Consider the following 18,906-nt stretch of genomic DNA (forward strand, 5'->3'; position numbering starts at 1 on the left):
AAGTGACCTCAGCTCTAGTCTGGAGCAACGGTCGGGGTTTTATGGCCTAGCCAGCAGTGTCTTTCTGGGAGCTCCATCCCCTTAAGTGACCTTAAGTGACTACATCTTTAAGGACCTTTGTCTTGTTCTTCAGACACTAGCTCCTTCCAGGAGGTGAAGGCTAGAATAGTAGTGATTTGGTTGACTAACACTTCCCAAATTGGGAAAAGTTTCTTCTGTTCACTGGAAGAGCCTGAGGTCCACTCCTTAGAGGGCAGTGGTATTTCACCAGGTTTTAGTGTATGGTGTGCAGGATCCAAGATGGAGGGCTCTACTTAGGAAAGGGGGGTGAGTCGGTCTGACTTTTCTGAGCAGTTGATATTTCAGTCTTAATACCAGGCCATGATAAATGTTAAGCTTTTGCAACAAAGTAAAAAGGCAACTCAAAGCACTTCCAGGCAGTGAATAACACCCACAATCCATATGGGGCTGATTATGCTTATTGTTGCTAGTGCAAATGTACTGGCAGGATCTGCATGAACCACTGCTGGCACAGTCAATATCCAGTGCTAGATGGCATTTTCCTAGAGGGAACTTTTGCTTCCTGTCTGGAGCTCTGGGTACCAGTGGAAGCAGATCTCTGAAAGCACTTTTAGTTGTGGAAGTTGCTTTGACTCTAGCAACATAATTAAAAACAACATCCTTAGTGAAATGGAAGCTAAACCAGCTGTAGCAGAATGACTCATAGCTAAAGCTTTACAGATAAGCTGTATTATTTAAATGTCACTTCAGACAAAGAGGATGGCTTTATGCAGAGGAGAAGGGGGGAAAGTCAGAAGAGAAAGCAAAAAAGGGCATATAAAATGGACTGTGGAGGAAGTTCAGAGTTTGTGAGATGTAGGAGTAACAAAACAAATCAAAACAGTAACAAAACTTCACCAAAATTCACTATATTGGGGGGGGGAGATCAGGACCAATATTTTACTTATTTTTGTCTTATCATTAAGGCTGAAATCTTCTGCAAACTAAAGAATAATTTCCAATGATTTTCTGTTGTATAAAAGAGTTTTCAGTCACTGCATGAATAAAGCATTTATGTTGCAGGGAAATCAAACTGCCCCATTACTCAAAAATTTGTTGTTGGAAAAATATGACAAACTGCAACATATTCTTGTAGCTAATGTATTATTGGTGATGATGATATTTAGCAATTATATAATACTTCGGAATGGTCAAAGCACCTTATTTAAGTTTATATACAATTGTGGCATGCCATTCTTGGGGAGATCCATTATATTCTCTCTTTCCACCTTCAGGTCTTAAGACTCACCAGCTTATGCAGACTTTTGGGTTTTAATAGATACTGCTGAAATGCAGACTTTTGGGTTTTAATAGATACTGCTGAAATGACATATTTTTCACTGGGCTATTCTGGTGCTGTTTTCCAAGTGTTTTCTTTTTTGTGACTCTGATATGGTATTTTTAAAACTTGCATTCTTGTGGTTTTAGATTGTGATTTTATAGTTTTAGTGTTTGGAGTCATTGCTAGCCACTTTGAATATAGTTGCATAGGAAAATGAGATGGAAACCTATTACATTAAGTAAACAATAATTGTATTAAGTATCCTTTACAACAACAGCCTTGTGAGGAAGGTCAGCAGCACCGTGTATTTAGCTAGGGATGACAATAAAACAACAAACAGGCGCTTCTCCTCTGAAAAAAAGTATTTGATTGTGTTCTGGCTCCCATACATGGTCATAGCTTGGTGGCTGCCAAAGGCTTTATTGCAAAATTCACTTCAATGCTGAACCATTTATCAGGCTACATGGTTCAGAAGTTCACAGCGGAGTTAGGCATAAGCTAAGGCAATGTCCAAAAACTTGATACCCCATCCATATATGCCTTTTCTGAAGAGCAGGGTGGGCACATTTATTCCTGCAGTTGCCACCCTAAGCCATAGGACTGGGCAAGCAAGCAGACACTGTTATGAATACAGGATGGGTTTGCTGGGTCTGCCTTTGCTGCATCTTTGCAAATGGAGGTGGAAATGACAAGATTGACTCATTGTCTGATCTAGCCTCAGGTGCCCCTCTAGGGGTAGAAAGCAGTTTGCAGGCAGGAGGCAGTGCTGCATCAAGTCAAGTCGCTCTGTCACTGTACTCTGGATGTCTGATGACCAATGTAGAGATCGTCCCTGACAATCCACTCTGCACCTCTTCAGTACCCAGTTCAGAACCTTCCAGACAGCTGGGTCCCTCCCCAGGATCCAGCTCCACATCCCATTATACCCCCCCCCCGCCTCTGCCCAACCCTAACAAGAAGTCTCCATGGGGCCCATGACACATTGGGCATCTGGCAGCCTTACCAATTTTTAATGCAAGTGCTAAAATTTGCTTGCTAAGTCATAATGGCATACAAGAATATTGAAGAAATAAGGGATGTCACATCACTCACTGCAGACTCTTTACCGCAATGCAATCGTAACTTTTCTACTAAGTTTTGTACATTTAAACTACTGTCTCACTATTTACTTTGGTGCCTTAGCTTGCAATATACTATAGCCTAAAATAATGTGTACACCCTTTTGAGAGGTGGTGGTGGAAATCAGTCATTGTGGTCTAAGACCCTAAAGCTGTATTTGCTGTAATATGTATCAATAAAGATGTGCATCTTTACATTGCTACTTCACAAGTCATTTTTGGCAAAACGTACAGATTATAAATGTTAAAATAAATAAAATCTTGTTCATGAGTAATTATCTGATTTTATAATTACATGTATGATTGATTTATTTTTAGCAGAGAGAAATAAAAGCATCACTCACCTTTCGCTGACATTTGTAGGAATGAATTGCTGCAGCTCCTTCTATTTTGCGTTTTTGATGGCCCACCATTCTTACTACGTAATGTGCTTCTCTTTCACTTTGCTTTCTGAGGTTTTCACTTACAAACTGAGCATGTTTGAAGTTGTTCTGAGTCACCTGATAAAACGTCAGGGTGTTTTTTCCCCTCCTCAAAGAAGTGGACAAAGGTTATGCCAAGCTGTTCTGTATGACGAGGATTAAAGATCATGTCAGCATAAGCTGCTGGTGATAAGACTATTTACAATATGACGACCCAAGTCTACATGCAGTTTTTCTCCTTCTCAAGCTTTTGAACATTTATATGCACTTAAACCCAAGCAAAATCCATTGAGATTCAACTGGAGTTATACAGTGAGAGGAACTAGCATGGTTATTTTGAATTAAAGTTGTAAGAAAGAAATAATTAAATATGTTGCACAAACAACTTTAGAACCAGGATAAAAAGGCTATTCTTTTAAGCTGAACTGGAGCTATGGCAACAGTTTCAGTTTGTAAAATTAACTGTGTCATTGGTTAACATTCTGGTGTTGATTGAATGAGAAAAACAGTTTAGTTGGCAAGAGCAGAGGAGTGTGGTTCAATACTCCAATGTCGTATTTTATACACAAAAATAATTAAAATATTTGCATAGGAGGTTGAGTGGCTATGGAGCAAGATCTAAATGAGACTTTTACTAAGCTTGTTAACAACAAACTTTGACCTGCAAAATGTGGGCAGCTATCACATGGCCTTGTGCTGTCTCTCTGCCTCAGTCCCCCAGTATTAAAATGGGGTCATGAATACTATTAAAGTGTAGCCTACTTTATTGATATGTGTTATGGGTCTTCATGACAGCGCCCCCAGTCTAGCTAATACTGTACTATTTGTGACAAAAGCTGCAAGCTTAAGCACAGTTACTTGGGCATAAGTTGCATAAGTTGCTTCTGAGTGAACATTTATGTATTTGTGCCATTTCTAGAACAACCCACTGATCAAAGTTCCCAAGGGAGTTTACAGAAATCTATAAATTATGCAAATACAATGCAATCCATAAGACAACCTCAATACAAATAACATAAAATCACAGAGCCAGTGTAAAACCTCACCCAAACCATCTAAAAACAGACAAGCATAATACTGTATATAAAAAACAACCTTAAAACAGCAAAGACAAAGCAATTCATGCCCAGATCTAAATGCACTAAATAATTATCAAGATGTCTAAGGCTTTCCTGTCAACTTCCCCAACAAGCACAGAATTGAGATGGATGTCCTTATTTACAGTAAGGACCCCTGACCATTAGGTCCAGTCGTGACCGACTCTGGGGTTGCGGTGCTCATCTCGCTTTATTGGATGAGGGAGCAGGCATGGGAGTCATGTGGCCAGCATGACTAAGCCACTTCTGACGAACCAGAGCAGCGCACAGAAACGGCGTTTACCTTCCCGCTGGAGCGGTACCTATTTATCTACTTGCACTTTGATGTGCTTTCGAAGTGCTAGGTGGGCAGGAGCAGGGACCGAGCAACGGGAGCTCACCCTGTCGCAGGTATTCGAACCTCCGACCTTCTGATCGGTAAGTCCTAGGCTCAGTGGTTTAACCACAGTGCCACCCACGTCCCTTATTTACAGTAGGGAATGTCTATAGCACAGTGGAAGTGTACATGTAGAAGCTTTCAGAAAGGAAGCCTGTAGCTCAGTGGCAGAGCATTTGTTTTTCATGCAGAAGGTCACAGGTTCAGTTCTCAGCATCTCTAGGTAGGGTTGAGTCAGACCCTGGAGAGCCACTGCCAGTCAGGGTAGGGAGTATTGAGCTGGATAACCAATGATCTGACTCATATGGCAGGTTTCTGTGTTTGAGGTTCAACTCCTAGCAGCTCCGGTTAAAAAGATCAAATAGTAGGTGATGGGAAAGACCTCTGACCGCTGCAGTCAAGAGCAGGCAACACGGGCCATTGTCCAACTCAGTATGATACAGTTCCATAAGTATTTTTAAAATTAAATTTCTACCCTGCCCTTCCTCCCAAAGGAGTCCATGGTGGAAAATGTGAAAGCACCAGGAAAAAGTAGCCAAAATGTTAAATGTGCAGGTGCATGTATGTGCTTGTTTAGTCTATTATTATTATTAAAAATACAAACACTTAGGAGTGTGGGGAGAATTGCGACTGTGTCACACAGGAATGGAGGTTTACCCCATTTAGACGGAAATAACCTCATTGAACCTGCCACTTTTCTTTAGAAAGAAAGCTATTGTCTTGTTTACAGTGGCCTAATAAGGTTGCATACACACTGACTATATTTTAAAAACACATTCCCCAGACCCAAATAATTCTGGGTATTGTAGTTTGTTCAGAGTTACTGGGAATTGTACTGGTGAGGGATAAACCACAGTGCCTATTATTCTTTGAGGGAAGGAATGTGCTTTGAATGTGCTTTAAAGGTATAGTGTGCATGTAGAGCTGGACTAGTACCATATACTGTACTGTAAAACCATTTTCACATTAAGTTATGCTAGAAATAATTAGCAGCAAGAATTGCTATATAACTACATATAACAGAAGTTATAGATAACTCCCCTGCAATAGGCTCTACCATACTTTACATTATGTAATGCAAGCATCCAAACATTATTTAAAGGAAACATGGGCACCCTTGCCACAAACAAACAATAAAATCACCACAATTCAAGCAACGCATCGGCAGGTAAAAAAAATAAACCAAATAAGAGTCACAATTTTAGTCTTTAAAGCTAAGAATTCAAACCCGTTCCAAGCATGGGAAGTAAAAGTCCAAAGATGCGCAAGAAATGACATTAATTACATTTACAAATCTAGTTGCCTGTTTTAGGCATGAAGAAAGGTAACCTAGGGTTTGCAAACATACTGCAGCCATAATTCGCCCCTGTCCGTATCTTTTTATCCCACCACATTCGGAATGCACGAAAGTACAAAGAAGGAAACGATGCACAGCTTTCCATCACCATCGCCGTGCGCGCGCATTCACACACACCCTCCCTTCCCTCCTCCCCAACTCGCCGCCTCCCCGAAGCAGCCAGCCGAGGTGCCGCTCAGCCACTCTTATGGCTCTTTCCCTTCGACCCCGAAGCGGAATAGGAAGGACGGATGTCGTCACCGCGGCTTCTGATTGGCTGCTCGCCTGGCCGGGGCACTTGGGTCTCTTTTCTCGCGCCACTTTCAGGCGCTTTGGCGCGAGAGCGTGGAGTTGCGGGCCGGGTTTGGAGGAGCTGCGGGCGGCAGTCTGCTCCCTCTCCGCCATGGATTTGAGCGAGAGCCCGCGCGACGGGGCTGGCGACGGCTGCCATGGAGGTGAGAGGGAGACGCCGCCGCCGTCGGGGCGGGCGCCAGGTTGCGAGGAAGGCGGCGGCGGGGCGGGGGTGGAAGGGAGCGAGGGGTTGAAGGAGGGAGGCAGCGCAGGGCCAGGTAAGTGTGGAGTCCCGGGCGGCAGAAGCTGCAACCGCGCGTGGTTGTTTGTCTTTTGACTTGAGGCTAAATCACTGCAAACGGGGAAGGTGGATTTGGGGGCATGCGTCCTGGATGGAGAGAGAAAGGCGGGACAACGTCATGTACTGGTATGTTTACCTGGAAGTAAGTCACACTGGTTTCTATGGTACTTGCTCTCGGGGATGTATGTGGGGATAGTGTTTCTTCCTCCTGTGACACCTTTGCTTTCATTTGCCACCAAAAACGCCACTTACAAACCTTGACATTTTACATTTGAATGGTGTACGTGGTTCAATAGGAATCTAAAAGAAACACACCTTTGCGGGTGCCCATTGGATGTCTTCCTCTTAACAAACCTTTGAAGTGGAGATTCTTATATGAGTCTTTATTTCCATTGGACTAGAAATTGTGTGTGTGTGTGTGAGAGAGAGAGAGAGAGAGAGAGATATTATACATATAATATAATATATTTATAATTATAATATAATATAATAGTATTGTTAAGTTTGGGCTGTTTCCCCAAATGGCCAGTGACTGGAGACAGCATCCCTGCAGCATTGCTCTTTTAAGATGCAGCTAGCTACCCGGCAGGCTGGATAGAGTTAGGGTAATTGTGAAAGGCAAATGAACAGAGGCAGAGGCTCATCTACTAGTTGGTTTAGCTACCTCACAAGGGAGTTGTGAGGGAAGCATGGAACGAAAATGTTGTTGCTGCTTCCCTGTTGTCTTCAGGGTTACATAGGTTCTCCTCTCTAAAGTTAAAGAAAGAGAGTTGGTGACTTGAAAGAGTTTTTATTTTGCTGAGGAGTTGGGTAAGAAGTGCTTTAAAGTCGGGTTTGTGAGATATTATGCGTAAATTGGGGGGACATGGGGAGGAGCACAAAGGTTTGATGAAATGAGAGGGGAGTGACTTGGCAACATTGCTGTCCAATAAAGCATGGAGCAAATGCAGTAGAAAATTTCTTTCCTCTTCTGAAAAAGTATTTGGGTTTTTGAAGTGTGGGCCCATAAAAGTTACTAAGGATGTAATCTTGTAACCTTCACATCAGAGAGAGAGAGAGCGCGCTCCACAAACAAAGAGGGGCTTCTGTCAAGGTCAGCATGCAAAGTATTGCACTGTAGTTCACAAATATTACTTGCCTGGCTGCCCACACATTTCCCGGCCTGGTGCCCGTCAGATGTTTTGGACTACAATTACCATCTGTCCTAGCTGATAGGAATTGCAGTTCAAAACATCTGGAGGGCACCAGATTGGGAAAGCATATTGATGGCCTGGGAATGGGTGGGGGTGGGAGGGCCAGCTATCCTTAGTTGACAACTGCTTTCTAGCCTGATTGTCTGTGGCACGAATCACCTCCAGGCAATCAAGCAAGAGGCTATTTTCAAGCCTGCAGCAGTGTGTGTAATAATTGCTCAAAATGAAAATGCTTTTTTGTGTTTTAAAGCTGACAGCAATACTTAGATGAGCCTTGATTTTCTCCCCCAAAGATCTTTTGAATGCTTTTAGAAGGAATCATTTATGGAGAACATGATGGTGATACATGGAAATACGTTTCAATTGTAATCTGTCATGGAGAGAAGATTAATGTTAAGGTTTTACACTTTCCTAGTACTTCTAATTAGTACTGTTCTATAACTGTAATTGTTTAGCGATGGCAGATATTGCTGTGTCTGCAAACAGCAAAAAAAGCTTTCCCTCTGCATTTTTATGCTTATGAATACTTATGTATTCATCTACTTAATGCCTTCACTTTTTTTTTAAAAAAACCCCTGCTTTTAATGTCTACAAATCTTTAGGGGTTTTTCTGCACAATCCTAAGCTTTTCTGTTTAGAAGCCTCATAGAGTTCAATATAACATTCTCCCATTTATGTAGACTTTTATGTGCAATTTGGTCCATAAAATTAGCAAAACAGAAATGAATTTCATTTAGATTTCTGTTTTGATAAATGACAGCAAGGATATATTGATAGTAATCATTGATGATGCTTAAACTAGTGCAGGAAATATTTGGGAAACGCTTACTTAACTTGGATTAGATGGGTGTCAAACCTACTTGCTTGAACAGCAAATGGTAACCTTCTCTGAGTGTAAAGTGTGAATTAACTCTGTGTGTGTGTGTGTGTGTGTGTGTGTGTGTGTGTGTGTGCATGCAGCAGGAACAAAGGTGCTAGCGATATCTTCTTCTGTTGCTGTTTCAGCTGCCTTCCCTGTGCATTTTAGAGCTTTACATAATTGGGGTTCTAAAATATGTGGGAAGCCTTCATGAGTAAAAAGGTGCCCTGCTTCTGACAGTCAGGTAAGTCAGAAGGTGACTGAAATGGCAACTTCTGCCCTTCCCCTGTGCCTGAATAGGGCTATTGTTAAAAAGCAATTTGAGCCAAAGGCTGAAAATATTACCTGAACAGTTGGGAATGTGAGGAGATTTTTGTATGGGGGGAGTGTCACCTGCGGGACAAGGCACCAAGATAAGGTTGCCTTCCCAAAGCAACATTGAACTAAATAGTTCTTAATGCAAAAAGTGTTAAGACACTTGTACAGTGATTAAAACATATATTTTTTTTGTCAGCTAGGGTTGGTAATTAACAATATTTATTCTTTCAAATATGAATAGCTCATGTAAATAGAAATGAATAAATATTTCAAATTCTTATGTTGATTGAAAGCTCTGAGAAGGCCTCATGCATCATAGAGACATTTCACTACTCTAGTGTATGTGTGATATGTCCGTACAAGCTGAAAATTGGAGGAGATGAAGTTTCATTTAGTAAAAAAAGTGAAAATGTTGGCCCTGCTAATTTTGTGCTCCGTGGATACCTCAGAAGCTGCTAAAATACCAAGAATGTTTGATCTGAAGGATTTAACATGGAAGCCCTGCCAATTCACAGGGAAGACTTTTTTTAATTTTATCATCTATATAAATCCATTTATTTGCTTTTACTTTGTTTTGTGAAAGTGTCATATTCTCAGGATTAATTTTCTGGTGTCTTGAGTAGCTATAGTTTTTGTGGTTTTTTTAAAGCAGGACTCGTTTATTTATTATAAACTTCATATTATGCTTAATGCTGCAATGCAGATACAAGCTGGCTACTTCTGAGTAAATAACACAGTAGACCTGGTTTGCATGTAATGCTAAGCCAAACCATGGTTTAGCACAGGTGCCTGAGAGTCTGTAGGCTCCCAAGACCACTTTGCTTCTTCTCTGGTCCTGCTGCTGTAAGCCAAGCCATGGCCTGGCCCAGCATGTCATCCAAACCTGAGCCTGTGATTTGTCTCACTCCAGACAAACCATGAAGCACAACCAAGTCTTGTCCTTGGCTTACAATTCATGGCCTGTCTGAAAGAGACAAACCATGAAAGCAGATTCAAAAATTATGCAAAGTCAAACCATGGCCCGGGAAGATGGTTTTTGTTTTTGTTTTGCTGTGCCAGCTGAGAGGCCCATCTTGGGCCCATAGCAGATAGGTAGACAGGCTTTAGTTTAGAGCTTTGGTCAGCTCAGCTCCACCCCCAAAACACCCTGTGTTTATTCTGGCTACTGCCTTCCTGTGTTTTTGGCAGGCACAGCTTGGTTGGAACAGCTGAGCAGAGTTATATGTTGGGACTCCTGCTACATCCAACTCTCCACTGTGGAAGATTAGGGCTTTGGAATGTTTTGTCTCAGTGCAATCCTCATACAGTATGTAACTTCGGGTTACATACGCTTCAGGTTCCATACGCTTCAGGTTACAGACTCCGCTAACCCAGAAATAGGACCTCGGGTTAAGAACTTTGCTTCAGGATGAGAACAGAAATCGTGCTCTGGCGGCGTGGCATCAGAGGGAGGCCCCATTAGCTAAAGTGGTGCTTCAGGTTAAGAACAGTTTCAGGTTAAGAACGGACCTCCGGAACGAATTAAGTACTTAACCCGAGGTACCACTGTACAAGTTTACTTAGACATAGGCCACATGGAGTTCAGTAGGAGTCACATCCTAGGTATTTGTGTATAGAATTGTAGTCTTTTGTATTGTTTCAATGTTACCGTCAAGACTTGGAAATTATTTTTATTAAAATACTTGTAAATAATTAAATAAAAGGCTTTTCTGTTACACTGGATAACAACTGTAATGCAAACTCACCTGCTACAGCTCTTAACACCATTTGCACAGTCTAGCTTTGCTGTCCCTCATTCCTGTTGCACCCCCAGAAAATCCTCTGGGCTCGGGGTCCTCAGGAAAGGTTTGGGGAGTGGGGGACCACCATGGGTCAGTCAGAGGCAGCTTGTATGAACAGTTCCCCCTTCCTGATGCCTCCCCATGCCACACCAACAGCTTCTGACCCATGGGTGTAGTAGGGGGAGGCAGCTGCCCCCCATCAAGTAAATAAATAACAATACTTAACTAAAAGTAGAAATTGTAGAAAAATTTTGATGGATTTTTCAGAGCACTTGGGATCAAAAGAAAGTAATTTAAAACAGCTGTTGCTGAGACATTTCATTCCCAATCTGCTAAACAGCCAGACAGAGAAGAAGAAGAAGAAGAAGAAGAAGAAGAGGAGGAGGAGGAGGAGTTTGGATTTGATATCCCGCCTTTCACTCCCTTTAAGGAGTCTCAAAGCGGCTTACATTCTCCTTTCCCTTCCTCCCCCACAACAAACACTCTGTGGGGTGAGTGGGGCTGAGAGACTTCAAAGAAGTGTGACTTGCCCAAGGTCACCCAGCAGCTGCATGTGGAGGAGCGGAGACACAAACCCGGTTCCCCAGATTACGAGACTACCACTCTTAACCACTACACCACACTGGCTGGTGACAGATGGGTATCCTGCCCCCTCCCCCAACATAAATCCTGGCTACAGCCATGTTCTGACCTGATTTTTCTGGGGGCTGTAGTGGATGCAGCCAAAATTTAAATTTTATGTTAGAAAAATGGAGACACAGAAAATTGTTAACATACTAACTAGAGAACTATGCATTAGATATATAGATTTTTGCTATGTGTAGTTATCTATCCAAGGGATGCGGGTGGCGCTGTGGGTTAAACCACAGAGCCTAGGACTTGCCGATCGGATGGTTGGCAGTTCGAATCCCCGCGATGGAGTGAGCTCCCGTTGCTCGGTCCCTGCTCCTGCCAATCTAGCAGTTCTGAAGCACATCAAAGTGCAAGTAGATAAATAGGTATTGCTCCAGCAGGAAGGTAAACAGCGTTTCCGTGCACTGCTCTGGTTCGCCAGAAGCGGCTTAGTCATGCTGGCCACATGACTTGGAAGCTGCACGCCGGCTCCCTCGGCCAATAAAGCAAGATGAGCACCGCATCCCCAGAGTCGGTCACGATTGGACCTAAATGGTCAGGGGTCCCTTTACCTTTACCTTAGTTAGCTATCTGAGAAAAGTTCATTGCTAATCACCAGCTTCTGAGCTTGACTAATTGCTATCCACTATGTTGTCAATTTTTATGTTTTCATTTTAAGAAATGGAGAACATTCTGTCAAAACATATAGTAAAATTTCTTTAATTTTTAATTTTGCAGGAAAATTTATTCGCAGGTTTTGCTTAATTTCACATTTAAAAACCTCTCTCATTGGCCATGGCATTTGATTATTGGTATCATAATGGTGTGCTTATTTAAATGTTGTTAATAACTACTGTTGTGCCTTTCAGAAGCTGATTCTGCAAACCTTACATCTTCACGTTCACGTCGTGAGAAGAAAGTTAAAAAAGGGAGACAAGAAGCATTGGAACGTTTGAAAAAAGCAAAAGGTGGTGAAAAAATAAAATATGAGGTAACTAAAATGTTCTGGCTTTAGTTCCACGGAAATGCATAATGGGGAAGTGCTACTGTGTTGTGCTCTGTGTGTGTGTGTGTGTGTGTGTGAGAGAGAGAGAGAGAGAGAGAGAGAGAGAGAGAGAGAGAGAGAGAGAGAGAAAGGTACCTAAATTTACTCATTAAATGTGCTTATCAGTGTTATCTTTATATAAATAGAAGTCCTGACCAGGTCTGCATATCTGACTTATTCATTTACTTTATTATCTGGCCCATTTGAAAAGAGGGACAGTTACAATGGTTGCTCCCAACTTCTTATTGCAGGTTGAAGAGTTCACAAGTGTTTATGATGAAATTGATGAAGAACAATACTCCAAGATTGTCAGAGAACGGCAGGATGATGACTGGATTGTGGATGATGGTTTGTGAAGTGGATTTAATTTTTCACTCTTGACTTTGTGCTGACATTAAAACAGCTATTCTTCCCTTGGTTTGGATAATTTTGCTATATGCATTTTAAAAAAAAATCCCATAGAGATTATCCAATTCCTTGTGTGCATCCAAAGGAACTTATTAAGCAGAGGGCCTTCTCAGTGGTGGCGCCTGCCCTGTGGAACGCCCTCCCACCAGATGTCAAGGAAATAAACAACCATATGACTTTTAGAAGACATCTGAAGGCAGCCCTGTTTAGGGAGGTTTTTAATGTTTGATGGTTTAATATCCTGTTTTTAATATCCTGTTGGAAGCCGCCCATAGTGGCTGGGGAGGCCTGGCCATATGGGCGGGGTATAAATAATAAATTATTATTATTAGGCTAAAAAAATGAAACTGGTCTGAACAGTGCTTTTATCGATGAGTTCTGCAAAATAACTTGTGGCTGGTTATGTGGCTTTGCACATTGTTAACAGAAATTGGACCATAGTGTTCAGGGTGGGGAGTGGGATTTTCCTCAAAACTGATGTATTAATAGAGGGGCCACAATAGCCACTTGTTATGAGCTGGTTGTGCTTACTGTAGGCCACTAGAATATGTGAAAAGCTGGCACAACCCTGTAAAAAGCTTTCAGTAAAGTAAATGGTCAAGGGTTGGTGTTAGGTTGATAGTCACAAGTTGTCTAGCTGTTCCTGGCCAACTTGCTATGCTGAGGTTGCAGTTTGCACAATTGCAACCAAAGCATATGTTGGTTGGGCCATTCGGGCTTTGATCCACAAATTACTTCATGGAGGGCATGTTCACATTTAAGCTTACTAAGCAGAAAGTAGGTCATTGGTTTTTAGTAGAACTTAATTTAATGTATCAAGGACCAGGAGATGAGAATGTTGACGATACATGTGGAATCTATAAGCTGCATTTCCCCCCTGAGTGACCGAGCTGATGCATATTTTAGAAACACCCCTCACAAATGAAGCGGTCGTGTTGAATTTGTAACAATATTTTTGTTGGCAAGAGGACACTCTAAATACAAGTTACAAAATGATGGAAAATCAAGAGGAACTTGGCTGACCTTCACACCCAGATAGAGTCTGGGTTTGTCTGCTGCCCTTGGTTAAAGTATGACACTTTCCCTACATAGATGGTGTTGGCTACGTAGAAGATGGCAGGGAGATTTTCGATGAAGAGTTGGAAGATGATGCTCTTGATTCCAGCAAGAAAAGTGAGTGAACTTTTTTTTTAGCAGCTTTCCTGAGAGGGAGTTAATTAAAATTAGACTGAAGAATAGACATAGCAACTCATTGAAAGGGTACACATTTTTATATCGCTGAAGGACAAAGTGGAGTTTCCCTGGCGTTGCTAGGAGCGTTCAGGCTTTGGATGATGTCTTAAACCAGCGGTTCTCAACCTCTGGGTCCCCAGATGCTGTTGGACTACAACTCCCATCATCCCTGAGCTCTGGCCTTGCTAGCTGGGGGTGATGGGAGTTGTAGTTCAACAACATCTGGGGACCCACAGGTTGAGAAAGGCTGTCTTAAACGGATGTTATTCTGAAACAGTAGCGGACATTTCCAATTGCCTCTTTGAGGCCATGTCAAGAAGGACAGAGTAGAGAGCATATGCATTATATTGCTCTTATCTGTAATAAATACTTACTGGTGTTTTGCTTTTAGTGTTTGAATGTGTCAAATGCCAGGTCAGGTAACTGTGTCCTTTTTCTGCTTCAGGAAGCAATTCCACTGCGTTGCTGTACAAATAAATCATTTAATCAATCAGCGTTCATGTTTTTAGAGTAGCAATAGAAAGTTAAGTTGAAAGGGGGGGGAAGTAATTTCAAGAAAATGCTCTGAGAAGTGGCAACTGAAACATTAACAGACCTTTTGTTTATTTCATAGAAATTATACATTGCTTTATTGTAAAAAAAAAACCACACACCTCAAAATGGTTTACAAAAAGATAAGAAAATCAAGAAAAAAATATGACTCTACAAGATGCAGTAGTTAAAATGCAAAAATGGATTAAAATTACCTCAACTTTCTAAGCATCTGTGTAGGCTTGTCGTAAGCAAGAATGTTTTTAGCAGGCCCTGAAAAGGGTAAAGTGAAGGTGCTTGCTTGATCTCAATAGGCAGAGAGTTCTAAAGTGCAGGTCATGCATCATTAAATGTCCAGGTTCTTACAAATGTGGAATAGGTGTTATGTGGCCCTGGAGTATGGCTACTTATACCCATCAAAGTGGTCAAATGGGCACGTGTAAGGTAAGGCTATTATAAGTTAACATTTTTTAAAATAGTGATTTTCATTTCCAAACTAGAAATAACAAAATGAGAATAGTTACACTGTATAGTTACTAACAGAAGTTAATGTGTGCAACATTCCCACCCCCCTCTTACGTGTAGGTAAGATCAATTTCAAAAGAATAGTTGGGCTGATTTTGTGACAGTTTAACAGCCATTTAAATAACTGAAGTGTGGTTTCACTCTGTCCTCATCAAGTTTCAAGTAAACTGATGAATAATTCTATTTCATCATGACTTTATTATCAACATGTGCCAGGTGGTTTCCTTTGTATAATTTCAATAATTTGACACATTCTTTATTTTTCTTAGGCTGAGCTGAATATTAAAAGGAGCTAAATTTTCAGCATTAAAAACCCCCACAGGTTTTCAGGTTGAAGTGGGGAATCTTTCTTTTTTAAAAAAACACCCACGCACCTCTAACAGCTTACCTTTTACTTGCTGATTTACTGCTGTTTGTTTTTCCAAACAATTGCATAGCCCTGTAAATTGGGAAAGGGAGCAAGTATACTAGGTATTCTGTAGTAAGGTATTTGCAGTGGATTCAACAGGCAACTATGGCAGCTGTTTTAAAAGCAGTCTATGTGAAGTCTGCTCAATGTACGGATTGTTTGTGTAACAGTTTACAACATAATCTTTAGTGTGCTACTGCGAGACATCCCTCTTTATACGCCTGGTGGTTTCATACAGGGTACATATAAAGCTGCATATAAACTGCTGCCCATATAGAGCTATCTCCAGGTGGTCTGATCTTTGCTTAGTTATGTAAGACCTCCAGGGCTGCAATTCTGTGCCCACTTACCTTGGAGTAAGCCCTCTTGAGCTCTGTTGGCCTCGTTTCTGAGTAGACAAGCACAAGATTGCACTGTACATCAGTTTTCAAGCTAACTTGCAGTGTAACTTGCAAGTGACTTGCATGCAGCTGCTTGGTCCCTTATGGTTCATTTCTAATAATGGATGATTCAGTCTTGAATATTGATCTGCAGTTGTCATTACTAATAGATTGTGACTTATCAGTAGGATTGTGATATTTAAAGGTACTGTATTAATCTGCTAGGAAGAAGAGACACAACTTCTGCAAATGACAAGAAAAATGTGAAGAAGCCTCTGGTATCAAAACCAAACACTATAAAATCTATGTTTATGGCCAGCACTGGAAAGAAAAGTACCGACGTAAGTTATATTTTAAGCAAAAAATATGTCTGCTGAATTTAGACAAATAAAAATATATATGCCCTCAGATCTGTTGCTCTGTTTGTGTTTTGAAAAAAGCTGCCGTAGAAGGGCAGCACATGATTGCTTAGCTTTCGTTGTAAATGTTGATCCTGTTTTTTCCAATGAGCAGTTTACTTAGCACATGTATCTCCTTTCACAGAAGGCTGTTGACCTGTCTAAGGATGATTTGCTAGGAGACATTTTGCAAGATCTAAATGCTGAGGTAGGAATTCATGTGTGTTCTGGGTGTGGTAGAGGAGCAAGGTGTAGAGTTTATGTTTTTAAAATGCTTGGAAGAGAACGAAATATAAACTGGATTAGGGACTGCTATCATATAGTCCATGTAAAGGCATACTAGGGGCCAAAGGATATTGTAGACTTCTCTCTTCACAGACAGAAAATGAGATCTGGTACTGGGGGCGTTTGTTGCAACCACAAAAAGCTCCACATTTGTCCCTCCTTCGCTGTTGGTGCTCCAGTGATATGGAGAGAAATGGGGCATGCTGGAGCATATTGAGAGTGGCTTTGGAACCTGTTTCCCCACCCATGTGTCAAGTGAGATAACAGACACCAGTCCTATCATGCCTGATTCCCTGCAACTACTCCCCCTTCCCCTGGCCAATGTGAGGCTCCCATGGCTTTGGATTTGGTGGTTCCTGTGCCAGATTCTGTCTTCTCACTGCTCATGTTGCTTTGCTCTGGATAGGCAACCTGATAATATTTTAGTACCTGAAAGCAAGTAATATTTGACCCTAAGTTAGAAAGGACCCAGTGGAATGTGGTTGCCTGTTGCAAACTGTGAGAGGATGGTAGGGCAAGGATACAAACGTACAGTCTTTTCCCGTGTATAAGACACCCCCATGTATAAGACGACCCATATTTTTTTAAACCCAAAATTGAGAAATTAAGTTGTTTAGCTTTTTGGGGGGGTGGGGGAGTCACTTCTGCCAATCACTCACCGCTCACTGCTACCAACAGCCCACCCGCCCACTTGCTGCAGCTGCCATTCGCCTGCCTGCCTCGCTACAGCTGCCAGTCGCCTGCTCAATTGCCACAGCCGCAGCCAATCGCCAGCAGGCCTTGCCGCAACCACCAATCACCCGCCCAATCACCGCTGCCAATCTCCTGCTTGCTGCTGCCATTAATCACACGTCCCCCTTCTGCATTCACTATCCGTGTATAAGACGACACCCAATTTTTGCCTAATTTTTTAGCAAAAAGCATCGTCTTATACATGGAAAAATACAATAATAACTAAAATCCTGTACCAGGGTTGCCCTTTCTTCAAGGAAGTGGTGACCGTTCGGTGTGGGGAAGGGATATAAGGGGTGTATGCATTTTTATGCGGAACATAGCAAACTCTTATCTTTCTTTTGTAAGTTCTGCTACCGCAGTGACTGATGCCTAATGTTTTTCTCCTTTGTAGCCAGTTCCTTTAGCACCACCACCGGTTGTAGTTCTAAAAAAAAAGAGGCTTTTTGGAACACCGTTGAATCCCTTTTCTGTGCAATCTCAAGTGTCCAAGGTAATATTCCAAAATGGAAATGTTAATCATAATATTTCTGAGACGTTTATGTGTGTGTTGCTTTAGAACTTCCATATGCTTCTTGATATTTTAAAATCTTAGTTTGATTTGTTGCTGTGCAAACGAACATAAAATCAAAGCTAGCAAAATCAGTATAATTAATATCAGCTGGAATGGGAAAAAATGCATTTGGCTATCAGTTGTATGGTGGCTTTGTACCCCAAATCTACTTAAATAAACTTAATGTTTCAACTTGCATTCTTTGGAGAGGATATAGTAGTAGAGCACAGTGTTTGAAAGGCCTTGCCTACATCTAGCCATTTTGAAAATAGGTGTGGGGGTTCCTATTTGAAATACAGATTCTGTGAAGGGCATTGGCTGGAATGAAACTTATGTTTCCCTTCTTCCTCTGGGATGTCTGGGAGAAGAACTTCCCTTTTCACCCATCCCAGTGATGGAAACTGCATCCTCCCTGCCTATCCTGATCATCTGATGAGCGGGGCGGGGAGGATATTTTTTTTCTTCCGTGGTGGTGCTGCTGCCACTGGAGGGAAATTGTAATGAGGGACTGGCAGGCTACTCTTGAAGGCTTGCTAGTCCAGCTGAAGTCCCCAGGCCAGGGGTTTGCCACCCTAATCTGATTTTTAATTAAAATTACTTGTGCTTATAGAGAACGTCTTCTGAGGTGAGAAAACCTGTCACGTCTGTCAAAAAAGAAGTTTCTTCACCAAATTCATCTCATTCTAAGAATTCAGTCTACACAGCTAGATCAGATGTAGTCAAAGAAGAGAGAAGTGAACCTGAAAATGGAATGCAAATGGTTGAAAATGGAGAACGGACAAAAGCTAAACAAGAGGAACCTACTATAGGTAATTGTTATATTTTGGTAATAGTGCTCATCGCCTTGTATTTTCAATGATATTCACCTCTGTGATTGATAGTTTATTTGATGATGTTTGACTTTATTTTATATTGTATTTGTACATATTAATGTTCTTATAGAAACCTTATTGAAATCGCTGTGTGAAAAGAATAACTGCCAAAATAATTTAAATAAATAAAATCATTGAAATATAGTACATTGAGTCTTAAAGTCTCTGCATAATGCTTACAGAAGATGAACAGGCTATAATGGATTTTGATGACGGGGACTTTGATGAATCTATGGAGGAAGGTGCAGTTGTAGAAGAATCGGTCACAATCCTGAAGGAAGAGGTGAAAACAGAAGATAGACAAATACAGCAAGTGGACTCTGTGAAAACAGGCTCATATTTCTTGTAAGCACTTAAAAAAATCCTTAGGGACTTTTTGTTCTGGTTTCCACTTTTAACTTTCTTCTAAGTTCACTAACAGTATGAAAAGCTTCTCAAGGCTTCATAGAGATGGAGAAATGTTCTCAGAAGATGTTGGTTGACTTGCAG

The 18,906-nt window shown here is 41.4% G+C and overlaps 2 protein-coding genes across 4 annotated transcripts in view; one reads left to right on the forward strand and one right to left on the reverse strand.

Annotated features, from left to right (window-relative positions):
• The window catches only part of PCYT1B (phosphate cytidylyltransferase 1B, choline), a 31,574-nt gene extending 25,709 nt beyond the window's left edge, over positions 1-5,865 (reverse strand). For 2 of the 3 annotated variants that reach the window (XM_081197809.1, XM_081197807.1), the window contains exons 1-2: positions 5,641-5,865; positions 2,805-3,026 (exon numbers count right to left, since the gene is read on the reverse strand). In XM_081197809.1, the coding sequence (XP_081053935.1) occupies positions 2,805-2,873 (69 nt within the window). In that variant the 5' untranslated portion in view covers positions 2,874-3,026; positions 5,641-5,865. The remainder of the gene's footprint in view (positions 1-2,804; positions 3,027-5,640) is intronic. The other variant, XM_081197808.1, reaches the window with a different exon arrangement.
• A 112-nt stretch (positions 5,866-5,977) lies between these two features.
• POLA1 (DNA polymerase alpha 1, catalytic subunit) overlaps positions 5,978-18,906 on the forward strand; it is a 180,957-nt gene continuing 168,028 nt past the window's right edge. The window contains exons 1-9 of the mRNA XM_081197774.1: positions 5,978-6,146; positions 11,916-12,037; positions 12,343-12,439; positions 13,592-13,672; positions 15,803-15,918; positions 16,121-16,183; positions 17,387-17,485; positions 18,156-18,354; positions 18,600-18,762. Of these exons, the coding sequence (XP_081053900.1) occupies positions 6,095-6,146; positions 11,916-12,037; positions 12,343-12,439; positions 13,592-13,672; positions 15,803-15,918; positions 16,121-16,183; positions 17,387-17,485; positions 18,156-18,354; positions 18,600-18,762 (992 nt within the window). The 5' untranslated portion in view covers positions 5,978-6,094. The remainder of the gene's footprint in view (positions 6,147-11,915; positions 12,038-12,342; positions 12,440-13,591; positions 13,673-15,802; positions 15,919-16,120; positions 16,184-17,386; positions 17,486-18,155; positions 18,355-18,599; positions 18,763-18,906) is intronic.

Source organism: Podarcis bocagei (genome assembly GCF_964188305.1).
Source record: "Podarcis bocagei genome assembly, chromosome: 6".
NCBI lineage: Eukaryota > Metazoa > Chordata > Lepidosauria > Squamata > Lacertidae > Podarcis > Podarcis bocagei.